We start from the raw sequence: 25,572 nt of genomic DNA on the forward strand, positions 1-25,572 counted from the left end.
TGATATTTATTATTATCGAAATAATAATGATGCTCACTTATATCATTGCTTTGCCTAGCACTGTACAGTTTACAAAGCACAGACATTACTTTGAGCCTCACCATCCTTACATAATAAGGTTTGTGCTGGTATATCTATCTCCATTTCATACTTTAGCAAAGAGAATGCAGATGACTTGTCCAAAGTCATACAATGTGTAAGCAGGAGAGTGGAATCTTCTGTGATCTACAATACTATGCACTATGCCTTTTTCATGTCCCCACCAGAGCACTAGGGAAGGTAAAAATGGAGAAAGCTGGGCCTTTGTGACCTTGTGTAAGGTAAACCCAACTGCTAAACCTGCCAACCTAGAGGAGTTTCTGAGTTACACCTACCTTTTCTGCCTCCCTGACTTCTCAGATTGCTAAAACCCAGTGGGTTCAGCAAAGTGGGATACAGCCCAACCAGCTTTGATGGAAAGCAGTAGCACATTCTACTTGCCAAGCCTTTGCCTACAGACACCTCTGCTCAGGCCCAATAGCCCTGGGTCTTGCTGGGCTCAAGACTCTGCAGCTAAGAAGGGCTTGTCTCCTATCTCAGACATCTAAAGAACTGAAAATTGCATGGAAGAATTAATGGAAACCCAGAACCAGAGGGCCTGTAGAAGTCCTCTGCCTGTAAATTCATGACCTCCTCCATAGCATCTCTGACCAGAGTTTGTCATGGCCCTCCTTAAATACCTCTAAGGCCAGGAGACCAAGAACCTCACTACTACCCAAGTCAGTTCTTGACTGATCAGATCTACATTTGACTAACTTTGATCTTCTACTCAGTTCCAGCTTCCATGATTACCTCACTTAATCATTCCAACTGGTGTGCTTGAGGACCTGAGACTCATAAATTAAGTAACGTTCCCAAAGTTACATGAGGAAAGGTGTCATTTCCATACTTCTCACCATCCTGTCTGTTCCAAGTACCCACTTTTTCCCCATGTACCCATTTTAATTCCACCAGTGTCCCCCTTAAAGAAACACCCAGAACTGGTTGCAGTGCTGTCTTGTGAGGCTTATCAGCTGAAAGAGCATAGGACCTGAGCACTCCCCTCCTTGAGACACTGAAGCCCCTCTAGCTGCATCAAATTTTTGGCAACAGCATTGTCATTCTATAAAGCCACAGTTGTTTGGTTTTTTTCCCCTTGTGCTGCTGTAAAGTCCGTTTATTCCCCCTTCTTTTTTGGGTGCAGCTGAGCACAAGCATTGGACAACATATTACTACCTGTTTGAGTCAGCTCAACTTCCTGAGGAAAACTGCAGCTCAGTCTGGCCGTGGGCTCCTGCTTGTGGGCTGGCTATAGGCCAGACTTTGGCAGTGACGCCAGAGTGGCCAGACTTCCATGGAATTCAGCATCTCAGGCAGTTCTTGGTGACCAGAGACAGATCCCATGGTAGCCAAACCCCACGGGAATAGCCCTCAGCCCCAACAGATGGATGACTTGTGGGTGGAGCTAGAGAGTCTCATTCTAGCAACGGACAGTCCTAAGGGACTCTTCCCCTACCCCTCATAGTCCCTGGGAAGTCTTCAGTCCACAACCTCTGTGGAGCCAGGAAAGGGTGAAGCTCCCTAGGCACCAGACAAGGGTGGCCAAGGCATATTCCGAGGATCCAGCTCAAAGGACTGCCTCTGGGAGCTCTTCCTCTGAAGCTTTAGGAAGGGAACTTTTGGGCTTAGTTCATCCATGTCTTATTTATATATTTCTGAGGCTGAGGAGAGCCAGAGCCAGCCTTCCTTGGTATGATTACCCCTGTCAGCTCATCCAATGAGTATCTGGAGTTCTACTGTTAGAGCTTAATCTATGAGATTGTAAAGGGTTCCCCCCCCACCCTCAGAATCATAAATTGTCAGGATAGAAGGAACCATAGTGTTCACCTAATCTATCTCATATTTAGTAGGAATATTCTCTACAATATCTTTGTCCTAATTCTCTAGCCTCTGCATGGACACACTCATCTCCCAAGATAGCCTCTACCACTAATTTTACTATAGAAAGTTCTTCCCGTAACTAAAATTCTGCCTTTCTGGAGCTTTTGCCCATTGGCCCTGGTTCTACTCTCTGGTTATGTGGTCTTCTATAACCCTATCTAAAAAAATAACAATTCTTTTGGAGGAGTACATCTTAAGTTGTTCCTGACCAATGTCTGAGGTAATTGGCAGCCATCAGTGGTATGGGGAGAGGCCCCAGGAAAGGAGACTGTCAAGAGCCAGTCTAATGGCTGCACAAACTGTATGAATTTTGTTGTCTTTCATCTGAGTATCCTTCTCAGGCAATGAGAAACCATAACACTGATAGCTTGTCGGGGAGACCAGAGGAGGCTTTACTATCACAACTAAATAAAGTTCTCTGAAGCCTAGGAATAGAACACTTTAGGGGGTATTCCATCAGGGGAGTAAGACTTGGATAACAACAGAGTTTCAGAGGAAATTCCTCATCAGTATCACCGTCATCTGTTGCATTTTACTTAGCACCTAATGGGGCCAGATGCTTGTAGATATCTAGATAGATGAATAGATAGGCAATCTCACTTCACATCACAGAAACCTTGTGAAAAGAGGTGGTACAGAGGGGCAAAATAACTTGCCCAAGGTCATAAAGCTAGTAAATGGCAGATCTGGATTGAATCCAAGGTCTTCCCAGCCCAAAGGCCCAAATTCCTTAGTCACTCTATTGCCCAAACTTAAAGACTTGCTGCTGGAGACCTAGGAAGCAGTGTATGTGTATGTGGTTGAGGATGAATTTGGTGCCCAGCCCAGTCTTAGCATGTCAGAAGCCCAGGTAGAAAGGCCACCCTATTATCTGTGCACCCATTATCAAAGACTACATCTTGGCCCCAGACTTCACTAGTTGGCAGCCAGGTCAACAGAAAGAAGAGAGCACAGTGGGAAAGAACTCTTGGGCCTAAAGTGTCCCTGGGTTAGGCAGTCTTGATGGAAGCAATTTCTGCTTCTTTGAGCTTGTTTTAACTTTACCTTCTGCATCTAATATACAAGCTCATATAGCAGGCCTCAAGTTTAATTCCCTAACCTGAGCATTTTCAGAGCTGCTCCCTGGAGTTGATACCAAATACAATATGGTTTAACTTCTATGATTTAACGACATTTCTCTCTCCTAAAGACTTAAACTCTAGTCCTTTTTGGATTTTCACCATTATTGTACTACATGTTCATTTATTTAACAAGCGTTTATTTAGGACTTCTTATATACTTAGCCCCGTGCTTGATGGTGTTGGTAAAATGATGATACATCTTGAATTTTCCAAAATATTCCCAATTCCAACTGTTTTAACTTTTTAAATAAATAGTTCCTGTTCCAGGCCATATATCTCTATTTTTCTTTGAGAACAAGTTTGTTAGGAATTCATGAGAAGATGAAGACACATAGTCTGTTCCCTGAAGGATCTGTCAGTCTTCTTGGAAGCTTCATCCCAGTCTTTAAGATAAGAACACAGCACTGTGAAGACTCTCTTCAGTAGTATGAGTCTTCTAAGTGCTGTTTCAGGCTTTCAGAGAAGAGATCACAGTCAAAAGGGGCAGTCAAAAGGGAAGATTTCATGGATGAAGTAGAAAGTGACTTAGACGTCTGGGATGTGTTGGAAAGGATTGGTAAAACAGGTGAAAATGTATTTCTGGAGAGTAACATGGTGTTGCCTCACCTAGATAATAAAGAGTGAGGGGTTGGGCCTGGAGGAAGCAGGTGTGTTTAGGACATGAGTGAGAGAGAAGGCTAGGAAGGTCAATTTCAACCATGCTGAAGCAAGTTTTAGATGTCAGCTTGAGGGATATGGTTGTCATCCTGTTGGCAATGGGAAGAATGGGAGCATCAAGTTGCCTAACCTCACAGCCCAGCTGCATCAGCCTCTACTGTGTAACCCTGGGCAAATTACCTGACTTAGTTGGGCCTCAGTTTCTTTGTCTAAAGATTAGGGATGTTGATAATAATAGCATCTACCTCATAGAGGTCTTATGAGGTTTGCAGTACTTCATCAAAGTGTCGATCATGTTACCTGGCACATATGTAGTGTTAGCTATAAGTTATTAGAGCACTAAAGTGACACATTTAGGGAAGGAATGTAGGAGGACACTAAGTAGGCACAGAGAGGATAGACTGGAGAGAGAGGAGACTAAAGCATGAGGAGACTATTCTGGTAGTAGTATAATATAGTACTGTAGTATACTATAATAGTAATAGTAGTAATCTAAGCAGAATAGTAATAATATTATAATAATACTATAGTAATCTAAGTAGTAGTCTAAGTAGTATATAGTACAGGCTTGACCAGCAATTGTCAGGAGAAGGTGATGAATCTTAGATGCTGAGAGGGAAAAACTGACAGGTCTTTCTGCTAACTAGATGGTGTGGTCTCTAGCTGGTGTGTTGGGTGTGGGTATTTCAGAGTCAGAGCTTAGACCAAGCACCGTGACATTGCTTGGAAGAAGGAGAGGGGAAGTGTTGGTGTGCTTGCTGTGATCTGTGAAAGGGTGGGGATTGTAGGTAGAACAGCGCCCTCTGATGTGGTGGCACTTAGGACATTTCAAAGGTCCCCTGCCTCCTACTGCCTTAATTCCTTTTAGTAGGAAAGTTTTAAGTAAATGTTGTTAAAGACCAGGACACTGGAGAGGGTAACACTTCAGCTCTCCTTGAGTGAGCTGAAAACAGGCCTTTGTAGGCAGGAGAGGAGATTGATGGTCAGAATGGAAGGCCCATAGGAAATGGGGAACTGGAGAAAGAGTTTTCATGTGGGAGTAGGGCTGAGGGGTACGTCACGAGGGAGAGAAGCACTGAAAAAGGAAGTGTGAGAATGCTGAAGACATGCTTAGCCCATTTCACAGCCTTGCCCCTGCAACTCCCTCTGTGACATCACCATTGACACACTTGGCAACCCTTGGGCTTTCTAGAGCATTTCCCTTGTACTGAATTTAAGCTCTAAATGTTCACTGCCTTTAATTCAAATGTTAGACAAACTGAAGTCACATGAATCTTTGATCCTGTCAGGGCATAATCAGATGATAGCTGGGAGGAGAGGAAGCATGGGAGTGGAACCATGTTGTTGGATAAAATGTAATTATGCTATTTGAGAAGGAAAAACAGCTTGGCCTTGAACACTTTTACAAGCATTAACATCTTACTCTTTCCCTCTGGGGAAGGGGGCTTTGGGGGAAACAAGTGCCCCCCTCCCTCAAGTCCTTCCCTGTGGGAGTTCCAGCATAGCCCAAAGAGTGGATCTGACTCCAGAGCCAGTCCCAGAGCTAATCCTACCCCAGAGTTAACTCCATAAGAGAAGTGAGGCAAGTCTGGACTTATCACCTGGTCTAGCCCCTGCTCTTGGGGCCCCTGGAGTCACCTAAAGCCCAACCACCCTCTGGAGTTGGGTATTGATCTTCCCTTTCCTTCAGGAAGCCAGGTCTATGAGTATTATGGGGAACTAGACAGCAGGTAGCCACCAGAGAAGAAACCAGTTGCTCTTAGAAGACTCAAAGCTTCTAGACAGACTAAGTGTTAGAGGGAGGAAATGAAAAGGGGGATTATGGGGTCTCAGACACTGCCTATCAGTGTGGGACTAAGCCCCAGATAGCCGAGATCTGTGCTCCAGTAACATCTCAGAGGTTGAGAACACCTCTGAGGTGTTTCTGGAACAGCAGAAGCCTCTAGGCCAGATCCCATGGTCCCCATCAGTTCCCACTGCACACGTGCCATGAAGCCACGGGGTTTCTCTTTGGAATCTGTTCGGAGTTTTGTTTTTATCTTTTTTGCATTTTGTTTTCCAGAGTGGAACACTTAAGGATCCGGACTTGAGCAAGACCCCACCTCAGCGGCCAGCCCCCCAAGGTTGTTTACAGTATATTCTCGACTGTAATGGCATTGCAGTAGGGCCAAAACAAGTCCAAGCTTCTTAAAGTGATTGGTAGTTCATTTTTCAAAGCAGAAATTTTAAGCCAAAAACAAACAAGGGAAGAAAGGAAAGCGGGGAGGGGAGCAACAGACCCTCCCATTGGTGCCGTTTCTGCGTTCTTTCAATGCTGACTGGACTGTGTTTTCCTATGCAGTGTCAGCTCCTCTGTCTGGTTGTTTACCTGTTCCTGTTCGTGCTTGTAATGCTCACTTACGTTTCTCTGTATAACTTGTGATTCCAGGGCTGTTTGTCAACAGTGTACAAAAGAATCGTGCCTCTCCCAAATCTAGCGTGACTCTATCTTCTGGGTGGTTTGATAGTATTTTTTAAAGTATTACATAATGTGGGGTGAAATAGGACTGGGGGATGGACAGGGAGAAACAAAGACCACAAAAATAAAACCCAGCTCCTCTCCTTCTCCCCCTACCCCCAGGCTCTGATTAAGTCACCCCCCCCACCCCTGCTTACCTCCATGAGTGTGCTTGGGATCTTCAGTGAATTGTGCTTTTTGCTTCCTTTCTGCATGACTAGGGTAAATAGATAGAAGTTTAAGAGATTTTTCAAGGTCTAATTTCCATAGCTTCATCCGTTGAATCTGAAGGCATCCACCTTTTTTCCCTTTGCTAAAATTTGGTGCAGTTTGAGTTTATGTGAATAGGCTGGCTGTGCCTGTAGAGCTCTTGTGTTTTTAGTGATGACATGAAATATAAAGAACAAGCTATTTCCAGGAATGTGTTCTGTATTTGACATCCCAGTGTACCTTATTTTTTATTATTAACTAATTAGCTATGAGATTAGACAAAAAAAAATGGGGCCGCTGATGTGCAATATCAAAGTGAACATGTGAGTATTTTCTGTGTGTTGATCTCAGTCCCCCAAGTTGTTTCTTCTTTGTTGCTGTTTCTGAATTGGCCATATTATGCGCTTCTGTGAAACTGAGGCTGCTTTGTATTCCCCAAAGCCTGACCTATGTACATAGATGATTCGTTAGCAATTTTGGACATAGGATGCAGGAAACTACTGAAAGTCTGAGAAGGAGTTGACCATTCTGCTCTTGGCCTCTCCCTAGGCAATCATGAGACCAAATCAGAAATGTCCCATTTCACAGAGGGGTATACTGCCTACAGAACTCTGAGGTGGACTCCTGCTTTCATTTTCAGCTGTTACAAGAGCACTCTGGAGGCCAGCGAATGAGGGGCTTTATCTTTCCTCGGAAGAACTGTCTCTGATTTTAGCTTGTGTGTGTTTGGGACAGAGTCTCCACAGCCATGTGGCTATTGAAGAAAGCTCACCAATTTGTCTTCTTTCCTCTGACATGCAGTTACTGGGCTGTGATGAGACAGTTAATTAAAGCCTCGGCTTCAGTGCCTCATCTTGCCATCTCCTAGCCATACTGGGATGGGCACTGAGTGGTCTCCTCTAGCACTGTGGTCCATGGGAGTTTATGCCAGCAGTTTGGATTTTAAAGAAGTGCTTCTGGCTCTACTATTACATTCCTCTCAATTCCATTCTGATATGTTACCGTTCTGGATTCCAGGTCTGAGGAATAAATAGTGTTGATAGTATGGTGTATGTGTCAAGGGCATGTGCCCTAGTTTCTCTGTCGGCTGCTGGCAAATTCTGAGGCTACAGGGAAATGCACTGAGTGTGAGTGTTCTCATCTGTGATCCCTCCCTTAGATGGTGATGGTGGTCAGTCTGTTGTAAATATATACATATATGCATTTGTGCACTTCTAGGTGGGTTGCATAAGAATCAGGTCCTTAAATACCTCCCAATCTGATGAAATGGTAGAAAGGAATAGAGCAACATTTCCCAGAATGGAGGAATACATTTTCATTTTTTATTTTTATTTTTTTGTCCAAGTGGTGAGCTGAAGGTGGTGTTGCTTCTCTGCATGTTATCAGTGTGAACATCCAGGTGCTTTTCATGTGACATTTGTGAGCCACAAATACAAAGTTGCCATTTGAATTCAGTCAGGCTCCAGGGTGGTGTTAGCCAGTTTCTCAGGTGGGGGAGAAACTGATTAGGGCTCCTACTGCCAAATGCAAGCAGGCAGTGTGACCTGACTATTATGTGCCCTCAGGCAGCATGCTAAGGGCCAACTCTGTGGCCTGGGGGACATCCATGTCACAGTATAGGATTGCTGTTCAGGTGTTTTGTATCCATTTCTTTTCTGATGTTGTCCCCTTTTTTTGTACCAATCCAGCTGGGAAAACCTCAGCCAATGCTGGAAGTGTGATTTAAGTACCTCTCTTTTGTGACTCTCTTGTACAGCTTAATGTGCAATAAAGGAAAAGTTATATCTGTCTTCAGTGTTAAGTTGTAAAGTTTCTGGCTATTCAAGCATCTCTGTACAAGTGGGAAAGAACTCAGGTTCCTGGTCTAAGAGGCTGAGCCATCAACCTGCTGTACTTTACAAGAAAAGGCTGATACAGATGAAGCCAGACTTTGGAAGAGGCAAAAACTGGCTAACGTGAAAGATGCTGATCTGTCGTCTTCATCTTTACTGGTTATCTGATTTGAACTTGGAACTTCAAGTTTTCAATCCAAAATTCCATTTATGTATTTATGTAAAACTAACTCCGGTATTCATTGGTAATTGATACAGTGGAGCCCATGCCATGTAACAGGGAGATGGGCTGGTAATCTTGGGTGCATAGTAGTGTAGATGGATAATTCTGCCTCTGCAGAGTGTATAGGTACTCTGGTGTTTCTAGGATATTAAGTTACAACACAACTCCTAGCTGCTCTTGGGTTTCTATAAGCCTACTCCCTCCAGCTGGCTCATGAATGTGGACACTGAGAGTGAGACATGAGAAATTGGATCTCTCAGGCCAATTATGCATCATTTCCACTAGTCAGTATGCACTGATGAGGACATCTTTTGAATTTTACTAAGTCAAAAGATGACTAAGGAACCACCACCCCCCCATCTAAGCAAAATCTGAGCAATCAGGTATCATACTTATTGCCTGACAACTCCCAGAGGAAGAATGGCCTTTTCCCCCTCCAGCGCACTGGATGGTTTTCTGTCTCCTGCTGAGAGAATGGTGTCCTGGTCCTTTGGAGGGGGTGGGGGTGGAGGTGAGGGGCTGCTTCTTTCTTTCTGCTGTCTTTTGTACCCACAACATCTCCAGGGGAGAATAGAACTTGGATTTCTGGAGTTCACCACACACACCAGAGAGGGAGTAGAGCCCCCTGAGGATGGTACTACGAGACAAAAGAGCACATGGAAACAGAAGATTCCCCCTAGTCATGTGCTTGAGTTAATGTTAAAATGAAGCCCTGGTGGGTGGGGCATGGCAATCAGGCATGTGCTGGTCAGGAGCCGGACATGGCCCAAGTTCTATAAAAACAATGCAAGTCTATGATCATTAATGATCATAAAGCACACAATACTTTTTAAAGAACTTTCTTGTCCATTAACATCTTTGAAACACTACTTCTTGAAAAACAACTAAGACTCGGGATTACTTTTTCATAGTTTTATGGTTATAATCACCAAGGCCCAGAGAAGTTTGCTGACTTGCTTGGAGTCACTGAATGACTGTCTTGACTTTGTGACTCCCAGACCTGTGCTTCCACTGCCTTGTACTGCATCTGTAGTGTGGAACTTGAGACCTCCTAGTAAACCATGAGGCAGGTTACCCTCTACCAGAGAAACCTCTGGGGAAGTGGGGTGGGGTCCCTCTGGTCTAGGGGGCCTTCTGTAAAAGAGCTTGCTTCTGATCAGGGGCACTCATCCCATGGTTTCTTCCTTGTCCTCCTGACTTCTGATGTGCCTGAGGTGCTCTGTCTCTGAGGAGGAGCAAGTAGTGGCGGATGTATGAGGGAAACCAGGGGCTGGCTCTGGAGCCTGACAGAGCCTCGGGTGGCTTCTTGTAATGGAGCTTATCCTTTTGGTGATTAACTAACTTCACCCTTTAAGACATAGATTCTAATAAGGAAACCCTTTGATACGGTTAAATTATGAAGTTTTTCTTGTACTGAACCTAGGGGGCCCTGGGCAACCCCAAGGAATGCAGCCCCCAGGCAAGGTGATGCCTCCACGCCGGCCTCCCCCTGGACCATCACTACCACCTTCCTCCTCTTCCTCCTCCTCCTCTTCTTCCTCCACCACCCACGGAGATGCGCCCTCCAGCAGCAGCTCCCTGGCAGAGGCCCAGCCACCCCCGGCTGCTCCACCACAGAAGCCCCAGCCTCACCCACAGCTCAAGTAAGAGACAACTCAGCAGCTCCTTCCCCTCCCTTCTTCCTGCCCCTCCTCACAGGCCTTAGGCTCCAGAGCTGCTAGAAAGCACCTTCAATCAGGCTTTCTTCTACAGATATTTTTGTGGAGCTTTTTTGGATTTTGGTTTTGGGTTTTTTGGTTGTTTTGGTTTTTTTGGTCTGTTTTTTTTTTGTTGTTGTTGTTGTTGTTTGTTTTGCTTTGTTTTGTTTTGTTTTGGTTGGGAGCATTGTTGGGGGTTGATTAAGGAGGGTAGAAAAGAAGGAAGTGAAAGTCCAAGGTCTAGCTAGAAGCTCAAACCCTTTCTTCCTGGGGAATGCCAATAAGGCAGAGTCACTGCCCCTTTCCTATTCTTATATTAGCTAAGGGTTCGTTCGTCCTTCCTTCCTTCCTTCCTTCCTTTCTTCTTTCTTTCTTTTAATCCTATCTCCCACTCTTTTTTCCATTCCTTTTCTGTGTGTGTGTATGTGTGTGTGTGTGTTTCTCCCTCTCAAAATTAAAAAAAAAAAAAAAAAAATCCTCTTTCCTGCCTCTGACTCACAGTTTAGGGTGTGCAATCAGCAAGGCTGCCCAGAAGGGAAAGAAGGGGAAGGCGTTAAATCCATTTCAACTTGTTACCTTCTGCTGTGTCAGAAGGAGGTCAGTTTCTGGTATGGTCATCAGAGGAGGGCCCCAGATAGATACCCGGAGGAACTCCATCTTCTTGGGCTTCCTCACTCCCTAGAAGCCCCCACCACACTGTCCTGCTTCAGAGGAAGAACTGAGGGCCACTGGAAAACAGTAAAGCTGTACTTGGGATGGACAGCACCTGGTTGTGGATGGTGGTCTGTTCTACCCTCTCCCCTAGAACTAGAGATGCCTCTCTCCACCATCCCCAAACAGACCTCTGTCATCACTGTAAGCAGAGACAGCTATAGCCTTTCAGCCTTTCAGGGGTGGGAGTGACCCATCAGTGCTTCTCAGAGTGAGGTGATGGGCATCTTCAGGGAGGGAGAAAAGGAGCCCACTTAGACATGGTCTAGTCATTGTTTAGATGAGTAAACTGCTCAAAGAGATTTGACTAATTTTCTTTCTCAAAACCACTCGGCTAGTTAGTGGCAGAGCCAGGATTCAGGCTCGGCCAGTCCGGATGACCACTTTCTCTGGGTCTTCCAGCCCTTGTGGCTGGAGGGACATCACCCACTCCTGCTCCCCAGCTCTGGCCAGTGGCACATTTCACATCTCACCTGACCTATAACTTCCCCTCAATCCAATTGTTTTCTGCCGCTGACTTAAAATCTCTCCTGCCTTCTCATTAGCCGCCACTGGCCCCAGTCTGAGAGCAGATCTTCGGGTTACCATTGCCTTTGGGCTGAAGTTGTTGAATAGGGCCGTCATCTGGCAACAATCAGGAGGCTTATATCCAGGGCCCTTGGCTGTGCTTGCAGAGGGGGCCCTCCCTCCCAAAGGCCAGCATGTTGGGGCCCATCACCAACCCTAATGAAAGGCAGGGTTTCTGTTCACAGTCACTACAGGAGAGAAACTGCTCACACTCCTGTAGAGGGGAGTTTTGGGGGCTGCATCCTGAATGTAGGGAAGGGTTGGGAGCTCTAAGACATCAGGAGAAGATTTCTACAGCCAGAAACTATCAGGAAAGAGACACAGTGAAAGTCAAGGAGACATAGCAGACTACTGGAGATGCCAGACCTTATTCTCTTCTCAAGTACTTGGCTTGGCCTCCCCTCAACCTTCTTGACTTCAGTTTTTCTCTCTGAATCCCTAGTCTTTCAGGGGGAAATCTGGTTCCTAAAATATGTGTGATTTGGGTTTTTAATTAGAAAACTGCTTAATGTCCTTGTGGTACCAGATACCTATCTCGTTTGCCCCTGAATACCCTGACCTGCACAAACCTCATATTAGAGCTCCTTTGAGGAAGGCTACAAAGAATGGTCATGTCCATTTTAAGAGGAAGTAACTTGAGGCCTTGGTTTATTCCAAGTTTATTTGGAATCAGAGAAAAAAAGCGGAGTATAAAGGCCTGAAAAGGCCTGGGGAGAGTATTTTACCAAACATCTGCACATCACAAATGAGAAACCAAGACCCAGAGAAGCATAAGAATGAGTGAAGGGCAGATCCAAGACTTTACCCAGGTTTTCTGATGCCGGCTTTACCACTTGACAATTAATGGAAAAGAGAGTACAAAGAGCCTATGGTCCCCTGATCGCTATATTTCATCAGAAGGGAAGGGTGTGAGAGTCCTAGATTCTTACTTACTAAGTTGGGACCTCTGAAATGTAGCCTGTGGGCCATTTAGTTTAGCTTAAGTATAAGAAACAGCCTTTGAGTCACTCCTCCTCCTTTCCCTTTTCTCTTTTTTCCCTTCTCCCTCTTTCTCTTCTCTTTCCCCTTCTTCTCTCCCACACTGCCCCCATCCTTTCCTATCTTAACAGCACTGAAGGTGAGGATAATAGCACAGGGGCCTCCCCGGGTCCTGGCAGTACTCCATTGCTGACTTTCTCCTCCATCACCCTGGTCTCCCTGGGGTGGGAGTGGGGGTTCGGTTGTGTATCCTCATGTCACCCTCTTTCCCTGCCTCACTGGGAACACCCCCTCTCATGTTCTTTCTGGTTTTTATCTTCAAGCAAGTCGCAGTCCCTGACAAATGCCTTCAGCTTCTCTGAGTCCTCCTTCTTCCGGTCTTCAGCCAATGAGGATGAAGCCAAAGCGGAGACCATCCGGAGCTTGAGGAAGTCCTTTGCCAGCCTCTTTTCAGATTAGCTCTCCAGATACTCGTGGGGGGGTGGGCACCTAGCCCCACCGGGAAACTTATCTGAGACATTTATTAGTAGTCAGCCACGCTTGGTGATATCCCAGGACCTTGACGTGTGTGGTCCCTTACTTTGCTCTGTTGTGCTAAGTGATATTGTGCAGCTCAGAAAAGACCATGTGAAGGTCTCAGGGCAGGTGCCTAACCAGCAAGGAACACCTGACATCAGAGAGAATAGAACTGCTTTCCTGTAGTCCTGAGAGTTTCCTCTGAGGTCATCGTTAGCTGTGAGTGTAGTGGCCTTATTGTGATAGTGCCCTCATGTCTTATTCTTCTTCATAAAACCAGGATTCCTTCACTGAGGACTCTTGGTAGCTTACCCTAGCTCAGAGGCAGTGCTAAGCATGCCCCCGCTTTAGTCAGTGCTGCCTGTTTGGGGAGCATATACTTACCCCAAAATGCTCTTGGCGCTAAGTGTTAGGAACCTACCCACACTTGGATCTCTTGTCATACCTGTTTAGCTGTTTAAAAGACACCTGTGCAGCACAAGAGATTCCTCTACTACTATCATGGTAAAGCACCTTTAGTCTGTCGATACTGGAGAGAACAAGGATCTGCAGTCCCCCCGCTCCACGTTTTCTCTTCTCTGGAGAGTTCTTATGTGCGTGCTGCAGTGATCTCGAGCTCTGAAGCTGCACTGTAGAGAATGCATGCCACTGTAACAGCAGTATGCCAAGTTTTGTGTTCATCTCCAAATAAATGTTAAGACCTTTGGTGTAATAAAAGCAGCAGCATTAACCAGCATTTGATTCAGCCATGAGGTCTCTCCTAGGCCACCCTTTTGGCTGAGAGAGTATATGTGAAGCATATGTGTGTGCTTGCAAGTGTAGGGAAGGGAAATGTCTAGGAGAGTGATGCTGTTTGTGCCAGTATGCTTGGGAATGTGTTTGTGTGTGAGTGGCTATTTGCAAGTGGTTGAGAGTACGGCTATCCTTTAGACGTCACTTATGTTGGGCCTCTTGACATCTCCCAGTGAATGCTTCCTGCAGGACAACTGAATTTCCTTTGGTGACTCAGCATTTCTACCAATTTTACTGAATTTGTAGGCTTTCTAATAAGCATAACACCCTTGATCCTGTGGCAGCCAAGTTAGACCTACTTGTCTGGTCCATCAGTCTCCTCAGCTAAAGCCACATGAGGGTGCCAATGAAGCTGGACCCACCTGCTCTGATGAGTGGCGTCTCACAAGCCTGGCCTCAGGCATCCTAAAAAGGTCTGCAATTGAGGGTGGGCTCCAAGGGACTTTGCTGTGGCTTCTTCACAGCTCACACAAGAGTAGGTTCCCAAAGACCACAAGTCCTGTGAAGATAAGCACCACATCTGTGCTAATAAATGGAAACCAGTGTATTTTTTAAAAAGATTTTATTTATTCATTTGACAGAGAGAGACAGCAAGAGAGGGAACACAAGCAGGGTGAGTGGGAGAGGGAGAAGCGGGCCTCCTGCCAAGCAGGGAGCCCGATGCAGGGCTCAATCCCAGGACCCTGGGATCATGACCCGAGCCAAAGGCAGATGTCCAAAGACTGAGCCACCCAGGAAACCAGTGTATTAAATTATATCTATATAATTTCCAACACATACTATCATAACCCAACAAAATAACACTCAGCCAAATGCCACTATCTTGCTAACCCTCGTCACAAGCAATAGATGCTGAGAGGCCAGAGAGTGAAGTTCTCTGACATCAGAGTCTCCTTTCTAAGTCAGCCCATGATTTCAAGTTTCAAGGATCTAGAACTCCACCTTCTTCTGCCACTTGTGGTCACTTCTGCCCCCTACCCCAATTCTAGAAATGTTTAGTAGAATGCATTAATTTCATTGAAAAACATTGAGCGCTTACTATGAGCATAAACATTGTGATGGAGTAAAAATACGTTTACTAACACTTTCGTAGTGCCTACTAAGTTTTAGGCACCATTCTAAACATTTAACAAAGACCAATTCATTTATTCCCTCCAGAATCCTGTATTATAGGTACTAGTACTGTTTTATAAATGAAGAAATGGAGGCGCATCAAGATTCAATAACTTTCTCAAATTCACTCAGCTGGAATGCAATGGAGCTGGGGTTTGAACCCAAGCAATATAGCAGCATAAGTCATGGCCTTGACAATTTTGCTATATTATTTTTTATTTAATCTAGCAAAGGAAACAAGATATAATTTTATTAAATTATACATAATGTGAAAGCAAAATAAGAAATAAACATAAAAATTCTTCACACCCATATCTTCCTCCTTCCTTTACCTCCTCTATACCTATTGGTCCCAGGAAAGGGGCAGTGGGAGAAGGTCAGAGAATGTGTATCAGTGTTGACCCCTTGTCCTAGAACCATGAGTAACATACACAGTGTATCTTATTCTGATTGAATATAGTTCTGGTTCTTAAAAAATTACTCATTCTTCCACATGTGATGTCAGACCAAAAACCGCAAGTGGCTTATTTAGAAAATGAGTCAGCCAGGAATTGCTAGGGTGACAAAAAGGGGAAGCATTTACCATGGTCCAAAGAACACATGGATTCTATTCAACCCTTAGTAGTGGAGTGGGCCAGAAGTGGGGGAGTCCCATTTAGAGACACCCCTCTTGGTATGTAATAAAGCTGGCCCCAGACACTAGGAAATTTGCCACTCAACAATCAATAAATATTTGATGAATATCATGATTAAAAAAATGATCTAAATCTGTAAACTCCCTGGGTTGGTGATAGTCCACTACAGATCTTGAAACCTTCAGTCTGTATCTGTAGGCCAGTTGTGACTCCTCTGCAGTCCTCTAGACAGCTGATGGGGATTCTCTACCCATATCTTTACCCTAGATTAATAGAGATAGAACACCTCATCCCTACCCTCACAGAACTCTCCATTTCCTTGGGTCAAGATTAATTAATTCTACTTTTTTTTTGTTCACAACTCTTTATTGTATACTTACAATATTACTAAGCTCGATAAATTTTGTGGGAAGAATATAAAAATGAGTTAAGCAAAGATTCTGCCCTCATAAAGTTTACCATCCAGTAGGGATGCTATATGCCATATATATATATATATATATATATATATATATATATACATACATACACACATATATACAAATATAAGGAAGGAAGTGGTCAGTGCTGTGAGACATATGCAATCAAAATGTTGGTTTGGAAAAAAAAATTAAGTTTGATAAGTATTGGTGAGGATATGGGAAACAGAACACTTACATTTTGCGAGTGGAAACATGTTGGTATTACACTTTGGGGAACAACTTGGCAATATCTAATGCACAAACCCTATGACTCAGTAATTCCATTTCTAGACATTCACTCTAGAGAATCTCTTTCACATGTACTCAAGAAGGCAAGTAAAATAATATTAGTCACAGGCCCATTTGCAAAAAATGGAAACAACCAACTGTCTCTCATGTGAGAATTATAACATAAATTGTGGTTTACTCTATTCCAATTCCAGTTTTACCAATACCATTTACTGTATTGGAATTGGAATTCTGTATTGGAATTGGAATACTGTATAGAAGTTAAAGAAAAAAACAAAAATCAGGGCACCTGGGTGGCTCAGTCTTTTAAGTGTATGCCTTTGGCTCAGGTCATGACCCCAGGGTCCTGGTATCAAGCCCCACATCTGGCTACCTGCTCAGTGGGGAGTTTGCTTCTCCTTCTCTCCCTCCCCCTGTTCATGTGCTCCTTCTCTCCTTCTCTCTCTCCCTCTCTCAAATATATAAAATCTTAAAAAAAAAAAGAAATAAAAATATTTGAAGAAGTTAGTTAAATTCAGGTAAGATATGGAAAGAGAATGAAAAAGATGAGCCAAAAACAGAGTAAAAGCAGTAGGTGTTGTGGGAATGTAGCATACTTCTAGCTTGGGTGGTCAGAGAAGGGGGAACCCTACTAGTGAGTTGTGAGCAGCCCACAGGATGAGGAGACATGCCCACTGGAGAAATGGGGTGAACACATAGAATGCAGTCACCGAATTTTACAGCTGGAGGTTTCATCTAGTTCTATCCTCTCATTTTACAGTTGAGAAATTTGAGGTCTCTGCAACTTAAGGAGCTGGCCAAGGTCATGAAGGAAGTTAGTAATAACAGTAAACGAGTCTCAGTACTAGGTATCTGATGGGCCATTCAAGACACTGTCCTTTATGAGATAAGTGAATGGATGTCACTTCCAAGAGCCCTCCGGGGAGGGAGAGGCTTATAGGGCATTTCAGAAGCCAGAAAAGAAATGGGAAGAGAGTGTTGGGCCACAGGAAGAGCCTGGAATCAAATCTGAGTTTAAATCCTGACTTTGCTAATTATTAGTTAGTTGACTTTGATTATAGCTTTTCTGTGTCTCAGTTTTCTCATCTATGAAATGAGAACAATAGTACCTTGCTGAGGAGATTATTTTAAGAATTAAATGAGCTAAGCTTCTTCAGTATATGCTGTTGGTAAAACTGGACAGCTACCTGCAAAAGAATGAAACTACACCGCTTTTTTTTTTTTTAAGATTTTATTTGTTTATTTGACAGAGGTTACAAGTAGGCAGAGAGGCAGGTGGTGGGGGGTGGGGAGGGAAGCAGACTCCCTGCTGAGCAGAGAGCCCGATGTGGGGCTTGATCCCAGGACCCTGGGATCATGACCTGAGCCAAAGGCAGAGGCTTTAACCCACTGAGCCACCCAGGTGCCCCATTATACCACTTTCTTATACATAAAGATAAACTCAAAATGGATTAAAGGCTTAAACATAAGAGCTGAAACCATAACATTCCTAGAAGAAAACAGGCAGTAATTTCTTTGACATTGGCTATTGAAACATTTTTCTAGATATGTCTCCTGTAGCAAGGGAAATGAAACAAAAGCAAAATTAAACAAATGGGACTACACCGAAATAAAAGCCTTCCCTACAACAAAGGAAACCATCAACAAAACAAAAAGGCAACCTGTTGAATGGGAGAAGATATTTGCAAATGATATATCCCATAAGGGGTTAATATCCAGAATATGTAAAGAATTTAACACACACACACACACACACACACACACACACACACACACCAGCAAGTAATCCAATTAAAAAATGAGCAGAGGATCTGAATAGGCATTTTTCCAAAGAAGACGTGCAAATGACAGTATGGAGTTTCCACAAAAAGTTGAAAATAGAGCTACCCTATGACCCAGCAATTGCATTGCTGGGTATTTACCCTAAAGATACAAATGTAGTGATCCAAAGGGGCACATGAACCCAAATGTTTATAGCAGCAATGTCCACAATAGCCAAACTATGGAAAGATGCCCATCACCAGATGAATGGATAAAGATGTGGTGTGTGTGTATTTGTATGTATATATGTATGTGTATATATATATATATGTATATATATATATACATATATATATATATACACACACACACAGGAATATAATGCAGCCATCAAACCCCCCCCCCAAAATCTTGCAACTTGCAGTGACGTGGATGGAACTAGAGGCTATTATGCTAAGCACAAAAAGTCAACCAGAGAAACACAGTTATCATATGATCTCACTGATATGAGGAATTTGAGAAACAAGACAGTGGATCACAGGGGAAGGAAGGGATAAATGAAACAAGACAAAATCAGAGAAGGTGACAAACCATAAGAGACTCTTAATCTCAGGAAACAAACTGGGAGTTGCTGGAGGGGAGTGGAAGGGAAGGGGTGGCTGGGTGATGGACATTGGGGAGGGTATGTGCTATGGTGAGTGCTGTGAGTTGTATAAGACTGATGAATCATAGACCTGTACCCCTGAAACAATACATTATATGTTAATAAAAAAAGACATGCAAATGGCCAAAACACATGAGGAGATGCTCAATATCACTGGTCATCAGGAGATTGCAGATTAAAACACAATGAAATATCACTTCACACCTGTCAGAACTGCTAAAATCAAAAACACAAGAAATAACAAGGTTCCTCAAAAATTAAAAATAGAACTACCATACGATCCAGTAATTCTGCTACTGGGTATTTACCCAAAGAATGAAAACGCTAATTCAAAAAGATATATGCACTCCTATGTTTATTGCAGCAGTGTTTACAATAGCCAAGATAAGAAACAACCCAAGCATCCATTGATAGATGAATGGATAAAGAAGATGGAAAGGATGTGGGAGATCTGATTGGCAGGTTCCTGGCTTGTTACTAAGTCCTAGTGGTCTGTACCAAGCATCACCTGTGCAGGTCTCTGTCCTCTGCCTCAGGCCCTAGTGAGAACATGTGAATAGAGGAAGAAAATTTCTTCTCGCCTCAGTTCTTGCTCTCCAGAATTCTCCTTCATGTCAAAAGTGCTTCTCTTGGGTAATCCTGATCTCCAAAAGCTAGATCAACACTCAACTATTTTGAACAACAGGAAGACAATCTGAGGATTAAGAAAATGATCTGCACAGTTGGAGGGAGAGAATGCGGCAGATGCAAGGCTTATTTTGACAAATGAAAGCACACCTACTTAAATTTCCAAACACTCTGCACTATAAACAAGGAGGTCTGTAGAGGAAGGTCCAGTGGGAGAGAGCAGCCAAAACACAAAACACAGCAAAGTGTGCATAACATACACCAGAAACACTACTTAAAATTTTTGTCGTTGTTGCTGTTGCTGTTTTTCCTGGGGTTTTCTCTTTTTTCCCCCTTTACTTGTTTCTTTTCTGGACAAAATGACTAGTTTAGACAGAAAAGTTCACCCCAAAAGAGAGAATAGGAGGTAGTAATCCCTGCCAGTTTAATCAATCTGAATATAAGTAAAATATCTGAGTTAGAATTTATAAAAAACAATTATGAAGATACTAGCTGGGTTTGAAAAAAGCATAGAAGACACTAGAGAATCCCGTACTGTAAAAATAAGACAACTAAAATTTAATCAGGCTGAAATTAAAATGCTATTACTGAGATGCAGTCACAAATAGAGGCTTTAACAGTGAGGTTGAATGAGGGAGAAGAGAGAGTCAGTGATCTAGATGACCAACTGATAGAAAATAAAGAAGCTAAAAAGAAAAGATAAAGACAACTAATGGATCATGAAGGGAGACTTTGAGAACTCATTGATTCCATAAAGTGAAATAATATCCAGATAATAGGGGTCGTGGAAGATGAATAGTGGGAGAGAGGGACAGAAGGTTTATTTGAACAAATTATAGTTGAGAACTGCCCTAATCTGGAGAAGAAACGGGCATTCAAGACCAGGAGGCACAGAGAACCACTCCCTCAAAATTAATAAAAATAGGTCAACCCCTCTACACATAATGAAACTTGCAAATTTCAAACATAGAGAGAAATTCCTGAAAGCAGATCAGGACAAGAAGTCCTTAATCTACAACATAAGGTTGGCAGCAAACCTGACCACAGAGACCTGGCATGATATGTTCAACATGTTGAATGGGAAAAATATGCAGCCAAGAATAGTTTATCCAGCAAGACTGTCATTCAGAATAGAAGGAGAAATAAAGAGTTTCCAGGACAAACAAAAGCTAAAAGAATTTGATAATAGTAAACCAGCCCAGAAATATTAAAGGGGATACTTTGAGCAAAGAGAGAGCTCAAAAGGAACAAAGACCAGAAAGGAACAGAGATAATCTACAGGAACAGCAACTTTACAAAAGTAATACAATGGCACTAACTTCATATCTTTCAATAATTATCCTGAATGTAAATGGACTAAATGCTCCAAAGAAAACACATAGGGTAGGGGCACCTGGGTGGCTGGGTCATTAAGCATCTGCCTTTGGCTCAGGTCATGATTCCAGGGTCCTGCATAGGTCCAGAGACCTGCATCGGGCTCCCTGATCAGCGGGAAGCTTGCTTCTCTCTCTCTCTCCCACTCCCCCTGCTTGTATTTCCTCTCTTTCTGTGTCTTTCTCTATCAAATAAATAAATAAAATCTTTAAAAAAATACATAGGGTATCAGAATGGATAAAAGACAAGACCCATTGATACGTTGCTTATAAGAGACTCATTTTAGACCCAAAGACATGTCCAGGTTGAAACTGAGGGAGTGGAGAACAATTTATCATTCTAATGGACATCAAAAGAAAGCTAGAGTAGCCATCCTTATATCAAACAAACTCGATTTTAAACCAAAGAATGTTATAAAAGATGAAGAAGGACTCTACATCATAACCAAAAGTGTCTATCCAACAGGAAGATCTAACAATTGTAAATATTTATACCTTTAACTTGGGAACAGCCAAATATATAAGCCAATTAATAACAAAATTAAAGAAACACATTGATAATAATACAATAATAATAGGGGATTTTAACACCCCACTCACAGCAATGGACAGATCATCTAAGCAGAAGATCAACAAGGAAACAAGGGCTTTGAATGACAAACTGGGCCAGATGGACTTCACAGATATATTCAGAACATTCCATCCTAAAGCAACAGAATACATATTCCTCTCAAATGCACATGGAACATTCTCCAGAATAGATCATATACTGGGTCACAAATCAGGTCTCAAATGGTACAAAAAGATTGAGATTATTCCCAGCGTATTTCCAGACCACAATTCTTTAAAACTTGAAGTCAACCACAAGAAAAAAATTAGAAGAACCACAAATACATGGAGGTTAAAGAGCATCCTACTAAAGAATGAATGGGTCAACTGGGAAATTAAAGAATTTAAAAGATAAATAGAAGCAAATGAAAATGAAAACACAACTGTTCAGAATTTTGGGGATGCAACAAAGGCAGTTCTAAGAGGACAGTATACAGCAATACAGGCCTTTCTCAAGAAAGAAGTCTCAAATACACAACCTAACCTTACACCTAAAGTAGCTAGAAAAAGAACAGCAAATAAAGCCTAAATCCAGCAGGAGAAGAGGCCTAATAAAGATCAGAGTAGAAATCAATGATACAGAAATCAAAATAACAACAGATAAATGAAACTAGGAGCTGGTTCTTTGAAAGAATAAGATCAATAAACCCCTAGCCAGACTTAGCAAAAGGAAAAAGAGAAAGGATCCAAATAAATAAAAAAAAATTTTTTTAAGATTTTACTTATTTATTTGACAGAGATCACAAGTAGGCAGAGAGGCAGGCAGAGAGAGAGAGAGGAGGAAGCAGGCTCCCCACTAAGCAGAGAGCCCGATGTGGGGCTCGATCCCAGGACCCTGGGATCATGACCTGAGCCGAAAGCAGAGGCTTAACCCACTGAGCCACCCAGGCGCCCCCAAATAAATAAAATTTTTAAAAGGATCCAAGTAAATAAAAAATAAAAAGAGGAGAGATTACAACCAATATTGAAGAAATAGAAACAATTATAAGAATATTATGAGCAGTCACATGCCAACAAATTAGACAATCTGGAAGAAATGGATGCATTCCTAGAAATATATAAACTACCAAAACTGAAACAGGAAGAAATAGAAAACCTGAACAGACCCATAACCAGCAAGGAAATTGAATCAATAATCAAAAATCTCCCAACAGGGCCACCTGGGTGGTTCAGTCAAATAAGCATCTGCCTTCAGCTCTGGTCATGATCTCAGGGTCCTGATATCAAGCCCCATGTTGGGCTCCTTGTTCAGTGGGCAGTCTGCTTCTTCCCCTCTACCTGTGTGCACACACACTCTCTCTCTCTTTCTCTCTATCTCGCTTTCTCTCACTCTCCCTTTCAATAAATAAATTAAATCTTTTTTAACTCTCCTAATAAATAAGAGTCCAGGGCCAGATGGCTTCCCAGCAGAAGCCTGGCTTCTACCAAACATTTAAAGAAGAATTAATACCATTCTTCTGAAGCTGTTTCAAAAAATGGAAATGGAAGGAAAACCTCCAAACTCATTCTATAAGGCAACATTACCTTGATCCCAAAACCAGATGAAGATCCCATCAAAAGGAGAGTTACAGAACAATATCCCTGATGAACATGGATGCAAAAATTCTCACCAAGATACTAGCCAATAGGATCCAACATTATATTACAAGGATTATTAACCACGACCAAGTGGGATTTTTTTCCTGGGCTGCAAGGGTGGTTTAATATCTGCAAATCAAGCAGTACCGTAAACTACATTAATAAAAGAAAGGACGAGAACCATTTCATCCTCTCAATAGATGCATAAAAAGCATTTGACAAAGTACATCTTTTCTTGATTAAAACTCTTCACAGTGTAGGGATTGAGGGAACATACCTCAATATCATAAAAGCCATAAATGAAAGACTCAGAGTGAATATCATTCTCAATGGGGAAAAACTTAGCACTTTTCCCCTAAGGTCAGGAACATGACAAGGATGTCCACTATCACCACTGTTGTTCAACATAGTACTGGAAGTCCTAGCCTCAGCAATCAGACCACAAAAAGAAAAGGCATCCAAATTGGCAAAAAAGAAGTCAAATGCTCACTCGTCATAGATGACATGATGCTCTATGTGGAAAACCCAAAAGACTCCACCCCAAAATTGCTAGAACTCGTACAGGAGTTCAGAAAAGTGACAGGATATCAAATCAATGCCCAGAAATCAGTGCATTTCTATACACTAACAATGAGACAGAAGAAAGAGAAATTAAGGAGTTGATCCTATTTACAGTTGCACCAAAAACCATAGGATATCCAAGATACCTAAGATACCTAACCAAAGAGGTAAAGGATCTGTACTCTGAAAACTACAGAAAACTTATGAAAGAAATTGAGGAAGACACAAAGAAATGGAAAAACATTCCATGCTCATGGATTGGAAGAGCAAATAGTGTTAAAATGCTACCCAAAGCAATCTACACATTCAATGCAATCCCTATCAAAATACCACCAACATTTTTCACGGAGCTGGAACAAACAATCCTAAAACTGGTATGGAACCACAAAAGATTCCTGAATAGCCAGAGGAATGCTGACAAAGAAAATCAAAGCTGGAGGCATCACAATTCTGGACTTCAAGCTGTACTGCAAAGCTGTAATCATCAAGACAGTATGGTACTGGCACAAAAAAGATACATAGATCAAGGGAACAAAACAGAGAACCCAGAAATGGACACTCAACTCTATGGTCAACCAATCTTCGACAAAGCAGGAAAGAATATTCAATGGGGAAAAAACAGTGTCTTCAACAAATGGTGTTGGGAAAATTTGACAACCACACGCAGAAGAATGAAACTGGTCTGTTTTCTTACACCATACACAAAAGTAAACTCAAAATGGATGAAAGACCTAAATGTGAGACAGGAACGATCAAAATCTTAGAGGAGAACACAGTCAGCAACCTCTTTGATCTTGGCCACAGCAACTTCTTGCTGAATACGTCTCCAAAAGGCCAGAGAAACAAAAGTGAAAGTGAGCTATTGGAACTTCATCAAGATAAAAAAAACTTCTGCACAGCAGAAGAAACAATCAACAAAACTAAAAGGCAACCCACATAATGGGAGAAGATATTTGCAAATGTCTTATCAGATAAAGGTTTAGCATCCAAAATCTATAAAGAACTTATAAACTCAACACCCAAAAACCAAAAATCCCAGCCAAGGAATGGGCAGAAAACATGAACAGACATTTCACCAAAATAGACATATTAAATGGCCAATAGACATACGAAAAAAATGCTCAACATCACTCGGCATCAGGGAAATATAAATCAAAATCTCACGAGATACCACCTCGCACGTGTCAGAATGGCCAAAATTAACAACTCAAGAAACAACAGATGTTGGTGAGAATGTAGAGAAAGATGAACCCTCCCCTCTTGCACTGTTGGTGGGAAGGCAAACTGGTTGTGGCCACTCTAGAAAATAATATGGAGGTTCCTCAAAAAATTAAAAAATAGAGCTACCTACCCTATGACCCAGGAATTGCACTACTTGGTGTTTATCCAAAGGATACAAATGTAGTTATTAGAAGGGATAAATGCACTTCAATGTTTATAGCAGTGATGTCCACAATTGCCAAACTATGGAAAGAGCCCAGATGTCCATCAACAGATGAGTGGATAAAGAAGATGTGGTATATATGTACAATGGATTTTATATACCACAACCAACAAATCCATACATATCGCTTGCTAATTGCAGTGATATGGATGGAACTAGAGGATATGATGCTAAGCAAAATAAGCCTGTCAGAGAAAGATAAATACCATGTGATTTTGCTCATATGTGAACATAGGGGAAAGGAAGGAAAATAAGAGGAAAACAGAAAGGGAGACAAACCATAAGAGACTTCTAACTACCGGGAACAAACTGAGGGTTGCTGGGAGCGGGGGTGGGGGGAGTTGGTGGGGGGATGGGATAACTGGGTGATGGGCATTAAGGAGGGCCCTTGAAGTAATGAACACTGGGTGTTGTAAGCAACTGATGAATCACTGAATTATACCTCTGAAACTAATAATACAGTATATGTTAATAAAATTGAATTTAAATTTAAAAATTTTTAAATTTTTTTTCAAAAAGAATATTATTCAGCCATAAAAAAGATTGAAATCTTGCCATTTGCAACAACATGAATGGACCTACAGAGTGCAGTGCTACGTGAAACAAAAGTCAGAGAAAGATAAATACCATATGATTTCACATATGTGGAATTTAAGAAACAAAACAAATGAAAAAACACAGAGAAAAAAGGAATAAACAAAAAAACACACTCTTAAATACAGAGAACTGACCGGTGG

At 42.4% G+C, this 25,572-nt stretch overlaps 1 protein-coding gene across 2 annotated transcripts in view; it reads left to right on the forward strand.

Moving 5' to 3' along the window:
• Positions 1-12,951, forward strand: part of SYN2 (synapsin II) — a 211,673-nt gene extending 198,722 nt beyond the window's left edge. Inside the window, exons 11-13 of one of the 2 annotated variants that reach the window (XM_032841678.1) lie at positions 5,800-5,860; positions 9,923-10,142; positions 12,776-12,951. In XM_032841678.1, coding sequence (XP_032697569.1) covers positions 5,800-5,860; positions 9,923-10,142; positions 12,776-12,911 — 417 coding nt within the window. In that variant the 3' untranslated portion in view covers positions 12,912-12,951. The remainder of the gene's footprint in view (positions 1-5,799; positions 5,861-9,922; positions 10,143-12,775) is intronic. The other variant, XM_032841676.1, reaches the window with a different exon arrangement.
• The last annotated feature ends 12,621 nt before the right edge of the window (positions 12,952-25,572 follow it).

This window comes from Lontra canadensis, unplaced genomic scaffold, assembly GCF_010015895.1.
Source record: "Lontra canadensis isolate GAN:19392208 unplaced genomic scaffold, GSC_riverotter_1.0 scaffold124, whole genome shotgun sequence".
Classification (NCBI taxonomy): domain Eukaryota; kingdom Metazoa; phylum Chordata; class Mammalia; order Carnivora; family Mustelidae; genus Lontra; species Lontra canadensis.